General features: G+C 40.5%; 1 protein-coding gene and 1 pseudogene across 2 annotated transcripts; one reads left to right on the top strand and one right to left on the bottom strand.

Moving 5' to 3' along the window:
• Positions 1 to 10,666: 10,666 nt before the first annotated feature.
• xpa (xeroderma pigmentosum, complementation group A) lies at positions 10,667 to 14,472 on the top strand (the record flags this gene model as incomplete). The annotated part of the gene is made up of 6 exons (XM_080722366.1): positions 10,667 to 10,763; positions 11,284 to 11,538; positions 12,189 to 12,294; positions 12,929 to 13,094; positions 13,634 to 13,751; positions 14,318 to 14,472. 6 exons carry the CDS (start codon positions 10,667 to 10,669, stop codon positions 14,470 to 14,472), a joined length of 897 nt encoding a protein of 298 aa, XP_080578492.1.
• Positions 14,473 to 19,789: 5,317 nt separating this feature from the next.
• LOC308282017 (monoacylglycerol lipase abhd6-B-like) lies at positions 19,790 to 25,092 on the bottom strand (annotated as a pseudogene). The gene is made up of 9 exons: positions 24,977 to 25,092; positions 23,628 to 23,787; positions 23,262 to 23,375; positions 22,708 to 22,840; positions 22,315 to 22,463; positions 21,989 to 22,024; positions 21,354 to 21,408; positions 20,520 to 20,620; positions 19,790 to 19,971 (listed from the first exon to the last, which is right to left on the bottom strand). The product of its transcript is annotated as a monoacylglycerol lipase abhd6-B-like (transcript).
• Positions 25,093 to 26,660: the final 1,568 nt, after the last annotated feature.

The following is a 26,660-nucleotide window of genomic DNA, read 5'->3' as shown; positions in this document are numbered from 1 at the left end:
GCAGCGATTTCAAATCCACCAGCTTTCTACACCCGGTCCTGAAACGCTGCACGGAAACAAATGCTATTGGTTGGGACAGAGCAGGGGGGGTGGGTAAATAAATGCTATTGGTTGGGAGCTTGTCAATCAACGTCATCGCAAGCGAGCCACGTCCCATCCCACAGCATACCCTACTTTATCATCAATTTGAAAATAAATGGGACCATAATTTAACAAAACGCACATCATGGTGATTGAAAGAATACTTTAAACTAGCGACTGGAAGCATCAAGTATTTATGACAATGTTTATTAAGGTAATAAACTGGCAAAAACCTATCCGCTTGAATAGAGAGTTATTGTTTCTGACACCAGCACTGGGGAAACAGCTAGACTAGCGGCCATTCATATGAACTGTCACTTCCTATATGGCCTCAACATACAAGCTGGATGCTGGCCCCTTGATTGAGACACGTGTTCACGTACAGCATGAACAGAGATGCACGCATTACACTACACATACACACATGAGCACAATTGTGTTTGTAATACGACAATTCACCATCACTTGGAGTCTCAGGACATTTTGTATTTTAAGGCAAAATGTCAGACGACAGAGGATCAACCTCAGCAACAACCCTATAGCTGGGCCACTTACACCCACCCATCAGGCACGCACAATACACACCCTTCCCCTTACATAGCAAGTTTGATAATGGAACATAACCGCTATGGACTGACCATTATCAACCCTCCCAAGTTGATGTGGATGCATCAACGTCTTCAGATGGTGGACTTTTCAATCATTAATCCTTATGTCAACCAATAGGAGCGAGTCCCCTCTCCGTCACTGTGACTGCACTCGCATGCTTGCATTGGTCGGCAGCTGCTGAACTGAAGCGAAGAAGCATGAGCCGATCACAGCCATTCAACCTGAAAGTACCAAAGATGTGTTTGTTCAGATGTTTGTTCAGATGACTTAATGGCAGTGAGGAAACCAGCAGGATACCGCTGGTACTGGTACTGGACTGGTACTGGTACATATCCTCTTGAAAGCAGCCATTTAAAACCTGTGGACTGCACATGGGTTAACACTCTTACTTCAACTCAGGAAGTGGAAGCATTTTTTTGACCAAAGAGTGTAACATTGAGAAGAAGATGACAGCATGAGTTTAGCTTTGTTTCACTGTATGTGATTTGACTGTACAGCTTCAGTTTGGATTCCTCATCGTTCCTCATCGCTATATGTACTAATTTGGGCTGTATCAACCACTCAGAACCTACTTGATTGATCATTGATCTCCAATGACATGGGAACATTATCGCGCGTGATGCAAACACACTCGATTACGAGTGTATAAAAACAGCTTTGCAGTGCATGACACAAGCAAGTGACAGCCTACGAGGATGTGGACAGAGTCTGAACACCAAGTGAAGATGTAGCATTATTTATTATATATATCTAAATAAAAAAAACTTGGTTATTTGTAAATGTTTAATGTAAAGAAGTATAACTGGGTTTCTTTTGCAGTATTTTGAGGCAAAGCCATTGATTGAACAAAATACTGTATATGAAAGCAAATTATAATTGTTTTTTTTTTTCTTGGGGATATTTTTGATATCAAGTAAATGTAATGTAACACAGTATGTTTCTCCACTTCTCCACATGCCATCTAATCAAGTAGATCCATAATGTAATCCCCAAAAGTCCACCTCTGCTATTTTGGATTAATAGTTTACACAAAAAGTAGGCTTACAATATTGTTTTGACACCAATTCTAGGTAGATTATATGATAGCAATCTGTCCTGAAAGGGAAAGTTCTCCAATTTTGAACCTAAATCCCATTGTCACTGATGTTAAGAGATCATATAGGCTACACTGCAGTAGTATATTCGGTTGTGTTCAGACTGATGATCTGATCCGATCAGATGGTTGGAACGGATGGAAAGTGATTTTTGGATTCGGATTGGAACCGCATTCCTTTCGACTGCTCTCTTCGCATTCAATCCGACTTTTTCACCATTTCTCAGACGTTTGAATGCAGAGAATATGCACTGGGTTTCCACGGAGGTGGATACTTTGAAGTACGCATGCGCCGATATCTCTCGCCTTGAATATTAGTCCCCTCAGGGGAATCGAACCCAAACCGTGGGTTTGTTGCATCCGTGCTCTACTGACTGAGCTAATGAACGGATGAAGTGACTCCTTTTTTGTGCATTTATCTATGACGTGGATATCTATGACGTGGATAGTGGGGTAGATGTTGATAGAGGGACTGAATATTTACTATTCTGTCCATAACGGCACATAACTCGGTAACGCGGCTGAGTGGGATTGGGCGCCGTTCCCACCGTTCGTCGCGGCAACTCGGCTCGCTAGCGCTCGCCTCGGTGGCGACTCACGGGGGTCATCGGCGCCCAATACCGCGCCGCTCCGTCGGGGTCAGTGGCGTGGAGCATTACACTGGGGAACAGAGCACACTTGGCATCTGGTTCGAGGCTGGGAGTCACCTCAGGTTTTATTTTTGCGCTCCTCTGAGGTTGACCACTAGATGTCGACATTTTACTACTAATATCTCTGCATTGGTGAGTTATTGGATACTGAATATCCAAGTATCCTGGATACTTTCTGCATTGAAGAGTCTGAAAGCACGTGAATATTTCGCATTAAGTGCGTTGATATCATTAGAAGCAGGTGTTTGAAAGGAGATGTGTCTCAGTCTGGAAACTGAAGCCTGATTTATACTTTGTCGTACAAAGGTGTTTCTTGCCTAAAAGAGCAGATCTAGAAGTTCACCATGCATCACATTCCCATGCGTTGTGAGTGAGTTTGGGCGTCCACATCGGGGTACACAAATCCCATCTGATCACTTGCAAATAATAATTTTGCAAGGGGATTTTGATTTGTGGAGTTTCACAGATATTGAAATGGACAAAGTGTTGAACCATTTTGTTTTTGTAACCCATCACATATTGTTGCATATTGAACTACATGATGTCCCACAACAAAACACTGCTCTCAAAGACAGCCATGCAGAGGTGTATTTTCTTCAAGCCTATATTCTAACACCAGATCAACGTATTTTAAACAACACTAAAGTAACACCTCACACGTGTGTTGTATCATTGTTAATGATCGATCTTTGGCTGCTATCCAAAATAAATGTTGCTAAATAATTGATCCTTCAATATTCTCATGTTGCCTGTGTTCTATGTTTAAAAAAATAAATCAAGTGCTAGTGGATGTGAAGCATTCTTTTACTTGAATGCTCAGTGCATCCCAATAAACAATCATACTAAAGGCACATAATTATAAGGACACAATAAAGATACTGTGGAAACCGGTGATTGATGATCCTTTTTTTGTTTTATTTTGTTACATTGTAGTTCTTGAATATATTATGGAAAGACAAACATCTCAGGTATCACAAGCTTTCAAGTGTAAACTGTGCAGAAACATGCCGAAATTCTGAATATTATTTGCAGACATTACATTCTGACATGATGAAAACGTCTTGATTTTTCTCCCAGTCATAGCTGATATTCTTCCTGAATACTAATTTGCAAGCATTAACGTCGGTTATAATAAAATATCTTATTTAAACCTGTTTGGTGAAAACACTGCCGAGAACAATCTGTTCAGACCAACCATGAAGAGGGTTAGGGTTTTTATAAATCAAAACATTAATAATAATCATTTTCTGTCATTGTATGAACCCAGTATAAATAACTAAATATGTTATAAATATAAGTGAAATATGATGGGTTGTTTCAAACTCAAACATTTCTTAGACTGTTTAATCTTTATCTCTTTTTTCAAAAATGAATTTTATTTTCTATCAATAAAAGAAAAACTCCCAGCTTTTTTTTTGTTGCATTGTCATCATGACCAATGTTTTTATTGTGTAAGTGATTTCTATGTGTATAAAAGATTTGTATATTCTAAACCATGGACAAATCATAATCAATATCCCATTTCTTATCCTACTAATATGTGATCATCTTCCTTCTAATGTTTTGGTTTGAGGACACACTGTAATAATTAATAAATGCAGCATACAGTAGGCCTATACATGCTCTGTGTTCAGATCAAACCACCCTATAGCTTGAAAAACTCTCCACTACAGAACTATAAGTAACAACATAATGGCTGTTACTTTTATATTTACATTATTTATTTACACTGTGTAAAGTCTGTTATATTCATCTACTTGAATCATGTCTAATAACTGTAAAATAAGTCAATCAGTCATTCTTTGTCAAGTGTCAATATGATAAAATAAATACATAATGAAAAAAACTCCAAATGGTGTGTGTGTGTGTGTGTGTGTGTGTGTGTGTGTGTGTGTGTGTGTGTGTGTGTGTGTGTGTGTGTGTGTGTGTGTGTGTGTGTGTGTGTGTGTGTGTGTGTGTGAGAGAGAGAGTGAGTTTCCAAGAATGCAGAAGATACAATGATGAAGTCTGCACAATTTAAAAAACCACAACAAACATTTTACTGAATAATCAACTGACTACCATATGGGCTTAGACAGACCGGTTTATTTTCATTTAGTTGACACATTTTGAGCTGAATATAATTATTAGGCCGCTCAGCGTTATTTCCGTCTCTGCAAGTGTGGCCACAATTTAGTCTAAAAAAGACTATCATGCCTTAAGTCGCAGGAGGCAGAAAACACACGTCCAATGTTGCGCTATTTAATAATAATGATCCCATGATCACATTCTCCTGCTATGCCACAAAAATGTGGAATGCCCTACCAACGGCCTTAAAGGAGAGTAAATCCCTACCCTTCTTTAAAACCGCTCTGAAAGAACACCTACAGGTGGCTGCAACTCGAAACTGGCCCCTGTAAAAACTCAACACCAGTAAAATGTTTTGAACCACTGTATTCAACTTCTATGAGCTTTCTCAGGAATGTTTCAGAAACCTTGCTGGGAGTAGATGGTCTAAACTCGAAAGTTATTGTTATCATGTCAAATAGCTGGTGTATATGCGTAGAAAGTAGAAACACATTAAGGAGGTTGATCTCAATACTTTATAGAAATAACAGCGAGTGTAAAGTGGCCCCAAAGTAACACTTTGACCAATGGACACAGATCATGATTTAATGACTCATGCCTCAAGTTCAAGTTCAAGTTTTATTAGAAAACATAGCATAACAGTATGAACTTTGATGTTTCTTACAATTCAGTTCAATAGGACAAGAGTCACAAGACCACTCATCAAAAAGCAGGACCCCTGTCAGGTGATATACTGTATAAGATACTATAACGCTAACGTTGCTCTACTCATCAGTGGATCTTCTATCTTCATGTGATGTTCTGGTCTCAGGGGGAACACTCTTGCTTGGTGAAACTCTTGCTCAGTGGTCCGCTGAGAGCAGAGTGACTCAGGTGACAGCTGAAGCTGTGTCCTGAGTGCCAGCGTGCAGAGGCCAGGTTGACGTGGCTGATGAGGGTGAAGCTGCCATCGGGCTGGCGCTGGGACTGGCCCGTGTGGACCTGAAGGGTGTCCGGTGGCCTCAAAGAGGCTCCGTCCTCAGACCAAGACAGGGTGGCACCATCGAGGTGGTGGCCCTTGGCCAGGCACAGCAGGGTGGCACTACTGTCCCCCGAGAGGGGAGGCTGGGCCGGAGCCATCAGGACCAGACTAGGGGCAGACGGGGGATGAGCTGAGAGGAGAGGACACAATGATATCGAAATGTCACTTAAAGCATGCTTTTCTGGATCAGGGCCCAATTATGTTATGTTTATGTATTTAAAAAAGAGAAAGAGCGTGTCTTTAAAAAAGCTTGTGTCTCGGGTGCACCGTTCTGGCAACAATTAACTTTTGAAAAAGGAAACCAGCACTCACTTAACTAAGAATCTTATCTAAGTGCATGCTGGTTTCCTTTCTCAAAGATGTATTTATTTGATGTAGATGTGATCACGATCACATTGGATGAACCAGATGAATTGCTTAAAGTGCTAGTTTTCTAACCTGTCTGGGAGACTTTTCTAATATACTAGTAATAATTAACATAACCGCCAATTACCATCTGTCTCTAGTTTTAGATCCCTAGGCAAATAGTTCCAATGGTTTGCCCCCTTTACTAAGAAGGAAGACTGTCCTAATGAGTTTTTGCACATATGCGACCACATGCGATACACTGTTCTTGCACCGTAAACATCTGTTGAGCTCTGCCAGAGCTCTGACCAACCAGTCCAAACTTGAAAAACTCAAAAGCGTTCGTGGACCACTTCACACTGCAGCCAATCACGGCCGAGTACAAAGCTTCTTTTTTTTTTTTCAACAAAGCAAAGTTTAAAGCAGTTTGAAGCAGTGCCTCTATTTGATGATACTAAATGAAGTGAAGTTGCATTTGATTTTGTCTGTTGCATATTGAAATTGAATTGAAATTAGAACATTAGATTTTACTAGGGCATGGTCACAAGGAGGTTTAATTCTACCTATGAGGGTGGATTCTACCAATGCTATTCAATGGGATTTAATGTAAAATATATAAGCTCTTCAGATAAACAATTATAATGAGAAAATTATTCTATAGTGAATTTGTGGAGTAGTGTTATTATTGCTACTCGTGTCTACGGAACGGAGCATATTTTTGCTGAAATAGCAGAATCCACCCTCAGAATAAAACTATTAGGGCATGGTGTGATCGTGCCCTAATAGATGAATTGACAGAGGATTGTAAAGTCCACAATAATTTACACTATTGTTAATTGCATTCAGAATCCCATGTCTTGTGTGTTAGAATGTTAAAACTTGACACGGGTAATAAAGCTATAATAAGACTACTCACTGAATGCTTTTCTCATTGTAATTGTTCATCTGAAGAGCTTATATATTTTACATTAAAATAAACTAAATTCATGTAGGCCTATTTGCTTGCTTATGAAATTATGTTTCCTCTGCATACATTACTTAGCATAGCTGACGAAAGCCAAACTTACCAATAATAACTTCAGTGCCTCCACCAAAGCCAGATTCTCACAGTGGTTTGTGTCCGTACAAAAACTTCTGAGTTGTAATTTGCTCCTCAAGGTGTCTCGTCATGCTTCACTCACTCCAAGTGAGAACTTGAAATCCATGAAAACCCTGATAATAACCTAAATATAGACTCTGAACCCATGTGTAATGTACAGCCTCTTTACCTGACACAACCCAAACTTGGTAATGCTTTTTCATTCCTTTCAGTTCTTTCTAAACATGTTTGGAGGGTTTTTGTACTGGCTCCTCAATGGACTGCATCACTGTGTTCTGAGCCACAGCCATCACAGCTACAGTAGTACATGGCAGAATCTTCAGCCTGGAATCCACTGATGAGAAGGTACTCGGTTTTATCCGTCTTTGAACCAGAGTAAGAGAACCTGGCGGGTAGTCCACTTGGTCTAGACTTGTCTGTTTCAATGAGAAACCTTGGAACACTGCCAGGTTTATGCTGGTACCATGACAAAGAATACCAACTGTTGACGCCACCACTCTCACTACAGGACATCCTCACGTTGTCTCCCAGGTTCACAGAGATGGATTTAGGCTGGGTCAGAACCAGAGCTGCCTCCAAACCTGTGGGCAAAGATGAACTTTGATTTACTGACTTTGAATACCATGATAAACTCACATATTTCTTCTCCCAAAAAAGAAAAAGATAAATCAAATATTATTCAAACTGAATGTGTTGTAATCTAATGTTTTGTCAATTCTTACCACTAAGGGCCAACAGCAGGACAGCCAATGCAGAAAGGGCCATTTTAAGGCCAATAGAGCAAAGATCAAGAGTCAGATACTGCAGAAAGATTCTACCTACTGTATGATGTCTCTATTCTCAATACTCTGTACTTCTACAAAGAAGCCACACAGACGTATGCCACCCACTCATCCTCTATATAAGACACAATCTATAAGCAGTCATCCATTCTGTTCAAACAAGCAGCCAACCAGAAACACCCTCTTGCTGGTTTCCTCTGTCATTTGCATGTATAGTCAACAGATGAAGACTGAATCCCCAAAAGGATTTGAGAACAGCCAGGTGTTCAAATATCATCACAACATGGCTTATTAGAACATTTAGAAACAGATTTAGTGACTTAGTTTAGTTTAGTTTATTTGAAAAGCAAATAACCACACATAGAAATACAGTAGGCCTACATCAGATAGGTTAGCAGCGGTTCAAGGATAAAAACACAAAAAATACAAGTCCAGGACTCATTTCCATTGTGGTCTTCTCACAAGCAAAAGAGACTGTCAGTTTATAATAAAGAAAACATTTTCTTTACACAAAACAAACATCGGACTGTGGTAAAAGTTAAAGTGAAATACATCAACCCAGAAATATTGGTTATTTTCATTCAACCTATAACAAAGGAACCTTTTCCAATAGCCAAGCTTTTGCCTGCTGTTTAACTGCATCCAGGCTTTTCCACTGAGTGCTGTATAAGTCCAGGACTTTAAAATACCTCATCTTGAGTTCACCCCCCCCCCCCCAATTACACGTAGCCTACACTCCATGAAGCCTTGAATTCATGGAGATTAGTTTTGTTTTTGTTGCTTCCTTGAGACAATAATGACCGGCGGAGTGTCCTATTTACTGACCCATCTATCCTAGATACTGACCCATCTATCCTAGATACTGACCCATCTATCCTAGATACTGACCCATCTATCCTAGATACTGACCCATCTATCCTAGATACTGACCCATCAACCTGTCATCAATTTATTGGCTCAGAATGTAATTGATAGAACACGTTATTGTTTTCTGTGGACTAGCCTACTCAATATAGCTGATCTTCTAAATTAGCAATTACGAGCATCTTAAATTTTAGAGTGTTCAGTACGAAAACTTTCTGTACTTTTTTTTGCGGGTGCAGATGTCGTCTTGTGGCTCTTTTTCGACCACAAGAATCAAATGAACCGTGTTGTAGAGTGTTATAGATAGATTGCACAGGTTCTGTTTTTTCATATTACGCTACAGCTGGGTTTCAGATAAGGTTCTCAGAACCTAATTTGGGCCCTGAGTAACCCAAAACAGACCCTATAGCTATATAGGCCTACTTTCAGTTTAAAAAAATATTTCGTATCCCACTGACTGTCAGCCAAGTTTTTGATCAGAAAATGACATTGGCCCCGATTGTTTGATTGACTGATTGAAGACTTAGAAGGTTGCATAGATTAGGAAAAGGTACAGTTTCATGACAGTACAGTTCACTGGTACAAGGTCAACCAAAAGGAGATCCTAGTAAGCGTTTCGCCTTATTTACACAGGAACCACTTTGAGCTATGTATCTCATATAACATTGAATGACAGACGGATAGAACACAGTACTATGCAGAGGTTAACATCAATAGCAAAATAAAGAAATATAAAAAATAAAACAAATACTAAATAAAACAAATATATTTAGAGTGGAAAAGGGGAGGTAAGTAGCCTATATGGGCTTTGTCTATTAAGCCTACAAGTCTCTCTGATTTATCTTTGAGATACCGTGGAGGAACGTGTCAGTGAATCCACGTTATAATGCCAGGCTACCAAGGCATTGTACTGTGTATGTTGTTTCTAATGCTATCCTGTAAGGCATTGTACTGTGTGTAGGCCAATGCTGTTTCTAATGCTATCCTGTACTGTGATGTAGGCTACTATAAACCAACTGAATAGTATTTCCCCCTGCTGGCCATAGGGAGGAAGAGCAGGCCATGGCCATGCAGTAATGGATATGATCACTTATGATGATATTTTTGGCATAGTACTGTTTTATTTGTCTGTCATTTAATGTTGTATGAGTAAAGGCCCATTCCCACTGGGCCAGATAAAAGATATCTGGAGATATTTCTCCAGATATTTCTCCATGCAAAGTGGATGGTAGATACAGATAAAAAAATGTTTTGCCACAGATAAAAGTATCTGTGGCAAATATCTGTGGTATATATATTTTTTATCTGTATCTACCATCCACTTTGAATGGAAAAATATCTGGGGAAATATCTCCAGATATCTGTTATCTGGCCCAGTGGGAATGGGCCTTTAGAGTTGTAAAAAGAGACCCCAATTGAAACAAGCCCTAAAGCTTAATTTCCTGTGGTGTTTATCCTTTTAGAATTGTACCTGTGAACTGTAGACTATGCAAACCTAATACAATCTTGAATCAATCAATCAATCAATCAATCAATCAATCAATCAATCAATCACACACCCATGCACAGCCTAAATACCTTAATTATAATGCCGGTAAGTTAAAGTACAAATTGTCATTAAGAATAAAAATGGGCTGACTAGAATAACTCCCCATACCTCTTGATGGAAAGACAGCCATACATAAAAATGTTCAAGACGATTAGGCTACATACTTCTCAGAATAGGCAATATTTGTTGATTCATTCTGATTCCGAGTATATTATTTCATGAAAGTCATGAACATAATTTGTCATGAAATTAATTTGATAGTATTGAAGCTGATAGAATAGAATCGCTTTAGATAAATCCATTTTATGGCATCTATGGGTAAATCGAATGCTTTTAATGTGAAGGGCAAATCCCTTGGAACAGAATGACGTCACATTCCGGAAGCCAGCTGTCATGGCGTTAACGATAAGTGAACAATAAAGCAACCAAAACAAATGAATTAATTCTATTATATTCCTCTATAACGTTTATTATCATTCAGTTGACGGCACTGCAAGGAATCAAAGATGGATTCGGTAGAATCAGCGCAGGTGATGGTGGTGAACCAACCAACATTGGATGCAGCATCTGCGTCCGAATGTAGGACTGCAGAAGATGTCAACGGTAATAACAGTGGTGTAAAGTAACGTACATTTAGGCTACTCTGTACCTAAGTATAGTTTTGAGGTATTTGTACTCAACTGGAGTATTTCCAGTTTCCAATACCTTTACTTCTATTCCACATCTCAGAGTTAACTACATTTATTTGAACACTTTAGTTACAAGTTAGGCTACTTTGATTATCATTACAAAACTTCACACATTTCTACCATTTGAAAATAGCAGATCTACAAGCTCACAATGAGTCGTGCGACGCATTGTGAGTTGTAGCCTACTGTGGATCTGCTATTTTTTCAAAAGATTTGTATGCATTTGAAATCATGAAATTGGACATTCTGCATGATGAGTACTTTTACTTTTGGTAGTTTAATTACATTTTGATACCAATACTTTCGTACTTTTACTCAAGTAAATTATGAATTCTGGACTTTTACTTTTAACAACAGAGTATTTCTATGTTGCAGCATTAATACTTTGACTAAAGTAAAAAATAAATAAATAATTTTAACTTTTTCCACCACAGGTAATGAAGTCAACGGTAGCAGTGTCAGACCCACCCAGCTCTCTGCGGCGGTCCGGGCCAAGATCGAGCGCAACAGACAGCGGGCGCTGATGCTCCGTCAAGCCCGGCTGGCCAGCCGATCCCTGGCCGCGGTGGAGGGTGCAGGGACCGCGGCCAAGGTAGCCAGGACCATAGACTCTGGTGCTGGCTTCTTCATAGAGGAAGAGGAGGGCGGAGAAGACGAGCACAAGGTCAAGAAAGTGGTGCACGAGCCAGGTAAAGGTGTCTCTCTCTCTCTCTCTCTCTCTCTCTCTCTCTCTCTCTCTCTCTCTCTCTCTCTAAGTAAGGGAATACCTACAGTATGGTAGGGGAGAGATATTGCACTATATTCAGTATATCAGCTTCAGGCAACAATACTTGTTTCAGTTTCTCAATGGAAGAGTAGGAAGACAACAACCTCCATTCCGTGGAGATGTGCTTATAATCATAGCATACTCGACTATACATATTGGTTAAAATAATCATGCTTATTGCTGCTTTAATTTAACTCTCAGTGTGTACAAATGGAAGTATTTCCACTTGTAGGCTACACACTCCTTTGCAAATAGATAAGTTAGTATTTCACTGTGTGGACTGTGTGTGTGTGTGTGTGTGTGTGTGTGTGTGTGTGTGTGTGTGTGTGTGTGTGTGTGTGTGTGTGTGTGTGTGTGTGTGTGTGTGTGTGTGTGTGTGCGCGCGTGCGTGTGTGCGCGCGTGTGTGTGTTAGGTTTCTGTAGCTGACATCAGTGTATGTGTGTGTGTGTGTGTGTGTGTGTGTGTGTGTGTGTGTGTGTGTGTGTGTGTGTGTGTGCGCGCGCGCGTGTGTGTATGTGCATGTGTGTGTTATGTTTCTGTAGCTGACATCAGTGTGTGTTTGTAACCTCCAGCTCCAGTGATGGAACCAGACTACCTGATATGTGAGGACTGTGACAGACGTTTCATGGACTCCTACCTCAGCAACGGCTTTGACCTGTCTGTGTGTGACAACTGCAGGTAATAACATTTATTATAAATAATAAATAATAATATTTGTCACTCTAATTGTCCTCTGCATTTAACCAGTCCTAGCTATTTGGGGGAAGACAATACGAGGGCAGCACTCAGGGAGCAGTTAGTGGTTAAGTGTCTTGCTCAGGGACACTTTGACACAAATACACTCTTAGATACTATTTTTATTAGAGTTGCGATACCAACCCTTGACAGCCCACTGAGCCCAGCTCATTCATCCTAATGGAGGAGTCCTATCTATTTGTATTAAGTTTAAAAAAAACAAAACAAAAAACACCATAGACATTACAAGTTACTTTCTGTCAATAAATTCTTTGCAGGTGATTATTTTTCTGTGTTGGAGTTTGGAAGCGCTCGTTTTCAATAACGTAACATTCCGCTGCCTCTTGCATTATGTGCAATTTAGAAACAACGGGAAAATCGCGCTCTTTTGAACGACCATTTCGACCGGAGGGTTAGCGAGGTTAGGGTGAGGGTTAGAGTCTGGTGTCGAAAAGATGACATGTAGTAACAGCGACACACTCCCTTTCCAACGAGCATTTCCAAACTCCAATGCTTAGAAAAATAGTAGAAAAGGGAATAAACAGCATTCAGATGTTCCTGCATCCTGACCTTTCAGAGACAACGATGAGAAACACAAGCTCATCTCCCGCACAGAGGCCAAGAAGCAGTACTTACTGAAAGACTGTGACCTGGACCAGAGAGAGCCTCCACTCAGGTTCACCCTGAGGAAAAACCCCCACAACCCCCTCTGGGGAGACATGAAGCTCTACCTCAAACTACAGGTACTGTGCGTGTGGACATGATTCTGTCTGTACTAGGGATGCTGGGACGATAATCATTATTATCGTTTATCAGGATAAAAAAACACTCACAATAATCGTATTGTGGAGATTTAAATTTATCGTGAAATTTATTTGCAGAGCTGTATATCCAGTACCATTTAAACACACTATAATTGGTCAAACGGAACTGGAAATAATTTGCAGTCTTTTCTTTTTTTTTTTTTTCACTCTCAAATCTCTTTGCCAACAAAATTGCTGATCTACAAGCACACAACGTGTCGTGTTGCGATTCTACCAAATCTCTTTGCCAGCAACGCAACAAGAAGTGGTACAGGATATGCAGTTCGGCAAATAAAAGGTGAATTGATCCTGATACAATCTCCACAATACAATTATTGTGAGTGTTTTTATCACGATAAACAATAATAGCGATGATCGTCCCATCCCTGTGTGTGTGTGTGTGTGTGTGTGTGTGTGTGTGTGTGTGTGTGTGTGTGTGTGTGTGTGTGTGTGTGTGTGTGTGTGTGTGTCTTGTGCAGGTGGAGAAGAGGTGCATGGAGGTGTGGGGCTCAGAGGAGGCACTAGAGGCCGCTAGAGAGACCAGGGAGGAGAACCGAGAAGTGACCAAACAGAGACGCTTCAACAAGAAGGTCAAAGGTCAGTTCACAAAAGCATGTCATTGATTGATTGATTGAAGACTTTATTAGAAGTTTGCATAGGAAAAGGTACAGTTTCATGACGGTACAGTTCACTGGTACAAGGTCTACTAAAAGGAGATCCATGAAAAGACTAAGCTTATTTCCACAGGAAACCATTAAACACACGTCACACTCTCTTTCCCAGTGTTTTCTTACGCTTCACAGCTTATTAAGAATGAAGGTCTTAATAAGCCTCTGCCGATGTTTCAACTCTATGACCGAAAGCATTTGAAAACTGTGGGAGGCAACAGTCCTTTCTTATTCACAACAAATTATTCTTGCACTTTACTAAAAAAAAAAAAAAAACTTTGTGGCTTTGAAACATTAGGGCTTTGATGCAAATTCTGAATATGATGGCAGGAGTTGGTTGCAATCCTTGAGAAAATGTGTTAAAATGGATATTGCTATGTTCCACTCAGAATACAGTACCTTTCTAGTTTGTGTGCAATGTGTGTGGAGTTTGCGAATTTGCACTTTCAGTTTAGATTTCATTTATTTATATGTGTGTGTGTGTGTGTGTGTTAGAGCTCCGCAGGGCGGTACGGAGCAGCATGTGGACCAAAAACACCAGCGTTCACAAACACGAGTATGGACCCGAAGAGCTGCTGGACGAAGAGGAAGACCTCTACAAGAAGACCTGCACCACCTGTGGACATGAACTCACCTATGAGAAGATGTAGAGCAGAGCAGTGGTTCTCAAGACGTTATCGCAAGGACCCCCAGTTTGTTATACATTATTAGGGGGCCACAGACCCCCGCAGGTCCATTTGGTTCCATTTGTACGCTCTCAGGCCACGTTTAAACAGTAACGGACAGAAGACGTCAAAATGCCGTTGTGTTCTCACCTTTTTATCCCGTTTTTACACAGAGGTGGCTGGCAGTGGTTGGAAACACTGTATTGTGCATGGCAGGTGGATCTAGGTGGTGGTGAGGCACTGCCAGATAGACCAGTCACACATGCCGTAGAACCACTCCTGTTCTACTTCCTGTTTGTTTACACAGATGATAATAATAATAATAGTTACCTACTCCTCCCGCGAGGGAAATTCAGTATTTGCAGCCCAACCCAGCTGCTTCGCAGCCCACAAGGAGGACTCGGGGACACACATCGACATTGCTATCGCGGCCAGGAATTGAACCAGGGACAACCAGGGGAACTGGTTCCCCAGGCAGGCTCCCTAACCATTCAGCTATGGCCGCCCCTGTAAATGTTGTAAGTGGAAATATGGAAATGTTGTACGTGGCGTGGGCCATGGCGTCACACGTTGACATTTTGCCGTTTATATTGCAAGATTACACGGTCTTCAAAGATATCCACTCTGGAAGAGGCGGGTTCATTTTGTTGCGGTTTCAACCCCCGAAAATGCTGTTGTCGTCTTAAAGTTGTACTATGTAACTTTTTTTATAAAACAAATCTTAAAATTCTCCTAACTATTAAATCACAAAAGTTTTAGAAGATCCGCGCCGTGAATTTCAGCCTGTAAAGCCTTCTCTGTATGTAAACTGAGATCCTTGCCGTGGACCGGATCTCGCGCCAAAATTGCGTCATCACACTACCGGCCAATCACAGCGAGGGTTATACAACTGCCGGCCAATCACAGCGCATCTTGAAGTGGGGTCGCTATGGCAGCCATATTTGTTGTCGCCCGTTTGTACCATCCCTTCTCTAGGTAATTTCGCCTACCAGGCAGGGTGAAGGAGTCCGTATCTCTGGAATTACTGAACGCACAGGAACAAGGGACCCCTTAAAAGATAGATCTCAGCGAGGTGGAGGCAGACGCGGGGGTCTGAAGGTACGAAAAACGTCCGAAAGACGCGGACGCGACCGCGGTTTGCTATAGGGCTAATGACCACTAGTTGGGCATCTTACACAGTATGGCTTTAACGGACGGACGGCACATCTGATGTTTCATTTAGCCGTTTTCTCTAGAGACCGTTGTCGTCTAAACCGAGGGCCTCAGAGTTACAGACCCTTTAGAGTCCATTTGGTTCCTAACTGTCGATCATTTTGGACCCTGTGGAACACACTCACTATTTATCTGTAATTTTTTGTGTAACATGTTGGAAATAGTCATAGCTCTGGCTGTGATTCCTCTACCTCAGCGGATACAAGTTTTACGGTGCTTTTGACAAACAAACAAGCTCCTCTGTCTGAGCTTTGAATGGTGTTTGTCACCCTTCTAACCCACACACAGTGATGTGTATTAACTACCAGTAGATCCAGATCAATCACAGACGTTTGTATCCGATGTCGATCCCGAATTCTGGAGAGGCCTAGACCAAATAAATCTTAAGATCGTTTTAAAACTTGGATTCTGTTACATTTTCTATTTGAGAACATTCTTAACAAGCAAATAAAACTATAAAAAAACATAACCTTGATAGAAGGAAAAGCAAATGTCAAATCATGAAAACCACATTGAATTATAAAATCATGCAAACAACATTCAACTGTAATTATATGAAACAAGCAAACAAGTAAATGTAAAATACACATAACTTTTTCAAAAAAAATACGGGTCACAGGCTGCATAATTGCTTACACTGATGTGCTCAAATAACTCAAATAATGGCCAATGTATCGAGCAAACTGTTGCATCAGTCGGGCTCTAAGGGCCAATGCATACTCCACTTTTAGAGTCGAGTTTAATTCACGTACCGATGTGTACCGTCCCTGTTCGTGCTGCCGAGGTGACATCCTGAACCGAATTAAACTCTGCTCTTAAAAGTGGAGTATACATCGGCCCTAATCCCGCTGTGTCTGTGAACAAAGTAACTTGAAAAAAGTTCATGAAACATGATCATGTAGGCTGCCTTGAAGATTATCATTAACATTTGTATCAAAACGGTCAATGCTCAAGGTCAAAACTCAAAAGTTCACAATCAACAAAGGTGATTGTTCATCTGTTTCCACTTTGCCAAGCTTGAAGTAGTCTTGAGAATAAACTGGGTGCAGATTATGTACATTAGGAAGAAACATTTCTGAAAAAGATTTGGAGTCTTTAATAATGATGATGATGATCTGCAGCAGCAGACTACCAAAAAGAATGGACTCGTTTCGGCATGTCGGGCTTTCTCGGCGTTACCAGAGTGTGTAACGCTGAGAAAGGCAGACATGATGAAACTCCTAAAACTTCTTCAGAGAATGCAGATGTTTCTTCCTTATGTAAGACAAGCGCTTAAACACCCATGACCTTAGCATGACTGTCTGTAATCTCAATATTAATGTATGTAACAGTTGAAATGCTTAGATGTTCATGAGATGTAATGTTTTGTCATATACATTTCAGACACAAAGGCATAATGTGATGATGGTGCAATGATCTCCATCGACCATGTGTGGAGTTGATGCAACTTATGATGAAATGCAGAGTAAGTTGATGTTGTACACATGACTAAAGCAATACAAAATAAATGTACTGTATGTATTTGTATTTGTGTATGCATTGTGTTTTAATTATTGCACATTTGGAATGAAGTGCCTTAAAGAAATACAGTATGAGTGTTATGGTTTTCTTTTTACTTTTCTTCTTTTGTCAAGTTGTGTAAAAGCAATTTACAATATTCATACATAATAATTAATAGAAAGTTAACAATGAGCTTTACCCATTTCAGCAGAAGTTGTAATAAGCAATGGTTTATACTTACAATATATACATATAAGTATAAATAGTAATAAGAATACTTAGCAGCATTGCCATCAGATATAAATTAATTGTTGGTGGGTGGGTGAATTTTGGTCAATTTAAGAATGCAACTTGGTTTTACTGTATCTTATATCAGGGGTCTTCAACAGGGGGTCCGGGACCCCTAGGGGGTCCTCAGAGTTACTACAGGGGGTCCTCCAAATCTTTGTGTGATATAAACCTTTTTTCCCCCTTTTTTATATTAACAATTTGAACCCTAGTGTCTGCATTTGGAGAACTTTAGCCAAAAATAGCTGATCTACAAGATTGTAGATCCGCTATTTTTGGCAAAGAGCCTTGGTGTAGAGGGGAAAAAGAGCAGACTAAGTACAGAGTGAAAGGTTAAGTTTATTAAGTATTGACGGTTCAACTGGTTAAATATCTGAGAACACAAATTGACATGAATCCAAAATACAGTGACGATCGTGCTGTCAAACAATTAAACTATGTGGAAACTATGAAAAGGTTGTGGGGGTCCCTGCTTCATCTCTCTCAACTAAGGGGTTTTTGGCCTGAAAACGTTGAAGACCCCTGCTGTATATTGATTGAAACCTTTATTTATTCTCGAAAAGAGCATTGATGTTCACCCTCATTTGCAATGCTGACGAGATTACGAACACAAAGATCAACAGTTAAGACATACAAATACACAAGAACAACAAGAAATAAAATGAAACATCATAGGGAAATAGTAGGTTAAAAACAATTGCATACTGAGGTAGGGAGATTTAAAAGCATGTTATTAAATTGACCATGGGATATCGGAGCATTAATTTTTAGCATGCATTGTAGATTGTTCCATGAAACAGGAGCATCAACGCAAAAAGCAGTTTTCCCTAGCTCAGACTGAACAGGTGGAACCTTAAGTGAAAGCCAGTCACTTGAGCGAGTCTGGTAGGTTATTTTTTTCCAGTCAAGTAGTAGAGTGATATATAGGGTGGTAACTTCTATGCAACTTCCTCTCATGTGTGGCTGTAGCTCTGGTCCAGAGCGTTAGCGAGGTCTCTCAACACTCTGACAGCTGGGTGACTCAAGACTAGACCAGGATTTCTCTGCCAGTACGAGGGCTCAACTTCAGTCAAAATAAACAAAACTACTATCACCTCAACAAAGGTCGTTTTGCGTTGTTGAAAGTCTATTCTCTGCGGTGGGAAACCTCTCGGCACCCCTTCCACTCTGTAAAATACACATTTTGAGCAGAAAATAAAACTTGTCCTCCAGAAGGAAATAATAGTTTTTTACTCCACAGTGCCCCCTAAAGATCTTGTCAATATATATTACCATTGACCATAATCATTGTCTGTGGAGTAAAAAACTATAATTTCCGTCTGGCAAACATGTTTTATTTTCTGCTCAAAAAGTGTATTTTACAGGGTGGGTGAGGTGCTGAGAGGTTTCCCACCGCGGAGAATAGACTTTAAAAAACGCGAAACTACCTTTGTTTGTGCGAGTAAACGAAGCAGTTTTGTTTATTTTGAACGACTAGTAGTCGTTCCAATAACTGACAATGCATGGTAATGTTTTGTTTCTGACAGGACTCATTGGTTGCACTACTGTTATTTGTGCCTTACTAAAATATTTCAGATGGCACATTTCTATGATATGACTAAATGGAAATTAAAGACAGTTTCATTGACTAAGGACTAAGAAGATTATTGTTGAAAGATGTGTATCTTTTAATATGAATAAACTTTGAAACAAATGGAATTGTTTTTATTTATTGTATTTTCAATAGGGTAAAGGTAGCTCTGAAGACTAGATGGCAGCATTGTGTTCTATTCTTTTTACCAGAATATATTGAACATCACTCACTGTCCAAAAGTGTCCATGCCCATTCCTTATCTATTCTGATTTAACAGACCACAGGCTGTCTATACTCCATAGCACTTATAACAGACCAACGATAGTGTAAATGTGGTGGGTGACACTGACAGTGAGTGGAGGTGGGTGAAAGTGGGTGGAGGTGAATGGAAGTGGGTGGAGGTGAATGGAAGTGGGTGGAGGTGAATGGAAGTGGGTGGAGGTGAATGAAAGTGGGTGTAGGTGGGGTAAAGTGGGTGTAAGTGGCGTGAAGTGGGTGGAGGAGGCTGGGGGGTTCAAAGTGGCTGGACTGGAGGTGGGTGGGTGTGCATGAAGGTGAGGAGGTGTGTGAAAGTGGGAGATATTTGGAGGTGGGTCGTGGTGGGTGGGTGAGGTCTTTCTCTCAGGTTCAGTCTTAGATGTTGCTATGTCTTATAGTGCATATTGTGACTTAATTTCAGTCTTAGATGTTGCTATGTCTTATAGTGCATATTGTGACTTCATTTCAGTCTTAGATGTTGCTATGTCTTATAGTGCATATTGTGACTCCATGGGCAGACAGAAAGTCCATGATGAGCTCAACAGTCTTCCGGGGCCTCTCCAAGACCACAGAGTGACGCAGTTGTCCAAAAGTGTCACCTGACATCCAGGGTGGACCTCCTGCAACACAGACGCTCCTGAAACATCAATTACCTGTGGAGGTGAAGCAGATTAAACATTTAGAAATGTATGTTCTGCTGTCAGACAATTTTATATAATGTACTTTTGTACATTGTATAAAAAAGAAAAGAAAGAAAACATTTTCTTTCCCAGGAAAAGAATTGACTGCTACCCAGGTGTCTGGTACAGAAAAGATAAGTACACAGACAGGACTCTTTTCTTTATAATGATATCTCTCTTTTGAGGGGAGTGACTTAATTAAAGTATGGAAACTGATGTTTCTCTCTATGTCTCAGATTGCATTCTCATGAATAAACTGACTTATTGTACTCTGTTTCTCTCCTCATATTTGGCTTCACGTCTTTTACTTTTCAAAATAACTCAGAGCTTTTAATTCTAAGGTTAAAAGATCCTATTTATCATCCGGCTACGGTCAAATCAAAACAATGAAAGGTATGGGAAACGGAATGGAAACGGATATGCCACCTTTTCGAAACCCAGGACTACAGTTATGCACAGAGTCTATTACAGCATTATGGATGTCTTGTGCGTTGGCTGGTGATTGAACAAATGCTGCATACCTGATCATTTTTCCCCCAGATAACTTGGAGGGGTGCTGTGATCAGGTGCAGGTTGTCCTGGAGAGAATGACGAGACTTTTCTCCAACAATCTCCAGAAACACTGACCGCCCGAGAGAGAGAGAGAGAGAGAGAGAGAGAGAGAGAGAGAGAGAGAGAGAGAGAGAGACGTTGACATGTTCCACTGTCTTTTCAACACTGCTTGTGCTTTACTCTCTTTTCAGAACATTTCTGCGTAATTACACAGCGTCATTTCTCTTCTTGAAACATTAAGTTTTCCCAAAAAGTAGAATTATGGGTGGCCTGTATCACGGTGACGGTAAGACTAGTTGTAATGACATAAACAGCAGTATTAGTAGTATTAAGAAGTAAGGCTGAGCAATATATCGATATATCGTATCAACATGCAAGGTATACATATTGACGAAGGCGGCTTGAAATGAGGTATTGGTGTTTGTGTCAAATGAATTAACAGACACACTATGCATGCACATGCAAAAAATCTGTAACCAGGCGTGGTTATTTCAATAAGACCATTGTTGGAAGATGGAAATAAGGCATTTTTTTCTTTATTCTATGTGTACTGTGCAGTGTGCATGCATGGATATGCTATTCATTATCTGGGTTAGACAGGCAGTGGACCTAGAGCATAAAAACATACATAAAAAAAAAAAAAAAAAAAAAAAAAATATATATATATATATATATATATATATATATAATGCCATTGTTTAACTAATATCGTGAATAATATCGATATCGAGGTATTCAACAACATTATTGAATATCGAAGGTTTTCCTAATATAGCCCAGCCTTAGTAAGAAGTGGCACTCACCTTCTCTGTAGAAGTCATTGTTTGGGATCCGTTCATCAATGAGTCCCTGTAGAATCTGTAGAAGCAATCAGCAACAATGTAATCTCTGATGGCATCAGTATACTGTATGCCTGTGGCCTGCTCATATGCCCATATAAGGAAGAAGATCTCTGTGTGTTAGTCCATCTATCTATCTATCTATCTATCTATGTGTATTACATTTAAAATCAAGTAAAACTATCTCAAGGACCCCCAAAGTAATATGTATTTGGCCAAGGACCCCATCTGAAAATAGTTTGTGCTAGGAAGAGACCCCCATACAAGATGTTGTTATAATATTCCAAGTTCTTCCAATTTTTTCAAGACGTTTTATAAATAGCAGATCTGCGAGCGTACAACGCATCAGCATCACACTGCGACACCACTGCTATAAGAGGTATTTTACAAGGCTAATATAATATTAATAGCAGTAAAAGAAATACTATACTATACTAGTAATACAGTACTAGAACAGTAGTAAATTGAAACTCATTAGGTGGGTGTAATGTAGTACTAGTGCTAGTAGTGCATGTGTGAGGTAGCTGTAGTACTAGAGGTACCAGTGAGGAGGTGGTAGTTATAGTACTTGTGGTGGTACTGCTGTAATAATACTGTACCTTCCTGTAGAAGGCATTGTTGGGGATCCGTACAATCTGTAGAAGCAAAGAGCAACACAATGTAATCACGCTGCTCTTTGAACAAACTATTGTGTGTAAATACAATACTCCTTAAAACTAACCAAAACATAAAGGTATTTTAGGGGGCTATTAGTACAGTTGGAGTAATAGCATTAGATACAAATAGCAAGCAATAATAGTACAAGAACAATAGAAAAAACTAAAATGTGTAGTAATTGAAACTCATTAGGTGGGTGTAGTGTAGTACTAGCACTAGTACCTGTGTGAAGTAAATACTAGGATCACCAGTGAGATGGTGGTATTACCTGTTTGACGCATACATAACAGCAGAGTTTCAGCATTTCTTCCATCTTGTGTGGTGTGGATGGGATCAGAGGAATATCATCAAAATTCTGACTTTTCTTCAACTCCACCATTCTCTTCACAAACACACTGTCGGTGGGGCACACCAACCCTGGGTCAAAATACAAGAAAGCAGCTCAATTCATCACATTTGAAGCAATACATGGCTCCTGCTCCCCCAGCTAAAAGAAAACAACAACAAAAAACTGCAACAATTATACAAATTCACCTGGGAGTACAATCAGGGAGATTTAACCTAATGAGATTTCTTTATCTCAACTAACTGATGAATTGATGGTACAGGTGAGTCAATACAGGTGATCTGTCAGGGGTATTAGCCTACTGTAGTACAGTACCTGCAGGACAGATGAGGGTGACTCCTGACAGGTGAGCAGGGAAGCGGGCAGCGGAGACCCCCGCTACGTTCCCCCCCATGGACGTACCCACCAGGTGGAATCGACGTCTGTTTAGTGGGACACTCTGTACAAACTACAGAGACAAACACGTGCGTTAACCTTTTATATGATGTAACAAGGACCATAATAACTTAACTAGTAAGACGGCTCAGGGCGACATGCAACAAGGTCGCGCCAATTCTTGGCTATCTGGCCAGTGATGAAGGCCTATATCGGATCAGTTACCCAATCTGAACAGTGCCTGTTGAGATTGGCAGAACATGCCCATATATGGGCATTACCATATATGGGCATTCCCAGATATGCCCTTAATATTGATGACACTGGGACAGGGATCTCCCTGAACATGGATCTGTCCCATTTCCCATATTCCCTCCTGATTGGCTATGATTTCCTTCAAAAGTCTGTGTATGCGACGTTACAGTCGCTTATCTCCCGATTAAGGAGTCTTACTTGCATTTCGCGCGCGCACGCACGCACGCACGCACACACACCTGATGTATACGTTTGACTTGTCCCTCTATGCAGTAATCTGCAGCACTTGTCCTGCTGGTCCCCTCATGTCCAGGCATGTCCAGACACACTACATGCTGGCTCCTTGGTAGGTACTGTACCACACACACACACACACACACACACACACACACACACACACACACACACACACACACACACACACACACACACACACACACACACACACACACACACACACACACACACACACACACACACACACACACACGATTCGTGTTATTTACTATAATCTTGCACTTCTAAGTGGGTCTGGATAAGAGCAACTGCTAAATGGACAATCAAACTGCAAAAGTGTTATGTTTGCGTGGTTGCATCTGTAATACCTTGATCATATGGAGAAACATGTCTTTGTTTAATGAGAAGCCATGAAGCAGCAGGAGGGAGGGTGTGGCGCCCCCTGGCTTTCCACGGTGGGAATAACAGAACCTGTAGGTCCCACAATAAGTATAGTCTACTTTCAGACCCAACCTTTTCCTCAAAAACCTACAGAGAGAGGAGAAGAGGAGCATTCAGTTGTACTACAGATTCATGTACTGTAAACCTATCCAGAAGTTGGTTCTGGGTTTGTCCCTTCCTCCTTCACTTCGATCACCCCTGAGACAACCAATAGTCAGAGAATATTATCAGAATACCTGTCAAAGCTGGGAGTAAATTCCTTACCAAACGATTTCTTCACCAATGTGTTCGTAAAGGTGTCTAGTAACATATCTAACAAAGTTTGAAATTCAAAATCCCTAGGAGAATCTGACAGCTAGGGTAACTCTGGGTCTCATTCACTTACTATACACTATACTATAAAAGAAAACAAAATCCCCAAAAATCTGCTTTAAGTGGGATGTGAGGGGTCTAACTAGGTGTTTTTAATTATTCTGAATCCATTACAAGCATTTGTTTTGCACAAAGAAAAACATTCCTTGGGCTAAATATGGACCCCACGAAACTGTGAAAAGTGATGACTCATCACTAAACCATCGTTTTGTGGGGTCCATATTTTGTTTTCTCAGGGCAGGGGTGAAGTGGCCCTTTAAGGATTACAGGAATCTTGTTTGTCAACACCTTAATTGGCTGACTGTAATGTTACTTGTCTAAAAATGAATCAGATATGTTTCTAATATAAAGGAGATACTTATTTTCTATCAATTGCACATCCCATGAAGCCTTGAAAACAAGGTTATTTTTTATTTTTTGTCACATTCCAAAGCCAATGCTTTGATGACCAGTATTTCTGGTAGGATACATAAAGGGGCCTTTTCCACCGGCAAAGAACCAGTTCGGGTTCTTTCTCCCGCCTATGGGATGGCTACTTTCTTGGAACCTTGGTTCGTTCTTGCGAACCGGCCCCGCACCAACTTTTACGGATCGGAACCAACTCGGTTCTCGGTGGAAAAGCTCACCTCTGGTTCATCCCATAGGCGGGAGAAAGAACCCGCCCTGGTTCTTTGTTGGTGGAAAAGGTCCCAAAGAGTCTACTTTGAGTCTCCTACTGGATTAGCCGGTAGGACACGGTATTCAAATTATTGGTTTAGGAATGCGACAAAAACACAAACATCTCCATGAATTCAAGGCTTCGTGGGATGTGTGATTGATGAAAAATGTGTAGGACAGTAGGAGTCAGAATGTAGAACAGTTGAGAGGGATACAGTAATGACTTCATGCTACTGATGTGTATTACCAGTTATGAACCTTGATGAGGACAACAGGCCAGAATGTAATGGTGATGAAAACCAGGATGGGGAGCCCAAGGGTACCTCCTGCTAGCAGTAACGTTTTAGTCACATCCAGGTCCATCACTCCAGTCTCCTTTAAGAAAAACAGTGGATTTTCTTTATAATCATAATAATAAAAGCAAATAATTCACTTATTAAAAAAGGCAGACAAGAACAGGACAAACCAAAGCTTCAAAATTCAACAGAACTCATAGCCTTCAATCATCATCAACGTAGATTTAACACTAAACAAGGCTCTAATTCGTTCTCCTGCTATACCACCAACAAAACAAAATTGGTATGAAAAGTCACCTTCAGGCGGCTGCTGTAAAAAGACTAAATGCCAAAAATCTAAATAATTCTCCTCACACTCCAACATGGAACACCATATATGCGCATAAAGATCTGCCCAACGGGAACCCCAACACTACTATATTATTACCGTACATTCAATCCCTCATATACCCCCGGCCACAAGGACTGAAGTCACATACTGGCCTGGACACGGAACACCAAACATGGGCATAGGACACGGAACACCGTATATGGACATAAACGGGTGAAACAGTGCCCACATTTCTGACATCACTGATACCGCCACCTGTAACAATGCCCAAATTTGGAGATGACTTACATCACTGATATGTCTGGGTTCTCCAACATTCAATCCCATACTGTGCACACCCCGGGCACAGGACTAGTATGTATGATGAATACAGGTCCACTCGCCAAATTTCCAACTCGCCAAATCAACTTGCTAGGACACCTCGCTAATGAGCAGGGTTGTCAACATTGGACTGTCAGTCCAGGAGAATCCAGGAGATGTATTTTTTAGGGGGTGCACGGAACTCCCCTACAGGGGTCTGGTGGTCCTTCCCACCAAACTTCTTAACAGATATATTTTCCTGTGTTCTGTTGAATTTTGTGCATGTTTGATACTTTTATCAGGCTTGCTTTACTAGCATGGGTACAATTTCAGCCTTAAAATGCCAAATGTAGGTGTACAGATTTGATGACTGAAGTAAAGTAAGACATCCTTAATAATGACTTCTCATCTGGGGGTCCTCCCCCAGAAAATATTTAACATAGTAGATGTAATTGCCAATCATTCCGGAAAATCCAGGAGCATTGACAAGCCTGCCCAATGAGTGTGAGAAGACCGGTTACCATGTATGATATGTATGAGCACCGAAACGACAAACTTACAGGGGAAATAATAAAAATAGCAAACAAGGAGACAGGAGATTTCACTGCTCTTCACAATCTTCACTCAGCTGCCCTCACTCACTGTGAGACATTTTATTGAACACACCCAAATCAAGGAGTAGGCTAATGCACGCCCACTCGCAGCTGGCTCAAATCAGGTCATCACTTCATCAACAAACAAAGTCAAGTCCACATTAAGTTTGCCCAGTGTCCATTATTATAAGAAAATACAAATAAATATATCACAATGTGAAAGCATCACTTAGCAAACTTAATTAACTTACATTTAGTAGCAGGCTTGGTCATTAAATCTGCTACCATTTCCTTAGTTGGGCAATAATGTGTCAATGTGTTTGCATCTCTGTCTACTGACAGGATTCTTTACCAATGCAATTATACCCTGGTTATCTTCATAGACCTGCAAGTCCACATTAAGTTTGCCCA

This window comes from Nannobrachium achirus (genome assembly GCF_963921795.1).
Source record: "Nannobrachium achirus genome assembly, chromosome: 3".
NCBI classification, from domain to species: domain Eukaryota; kingdom Metazoa; phylum Chordata; class Actinopteri; order Myctophiformes; family Myctophidae; genus Nannobrachium; species Nannobrachium achirus.
This window is presented reverse-complemented; position numbering and strand designations above follow the sequence as displayed.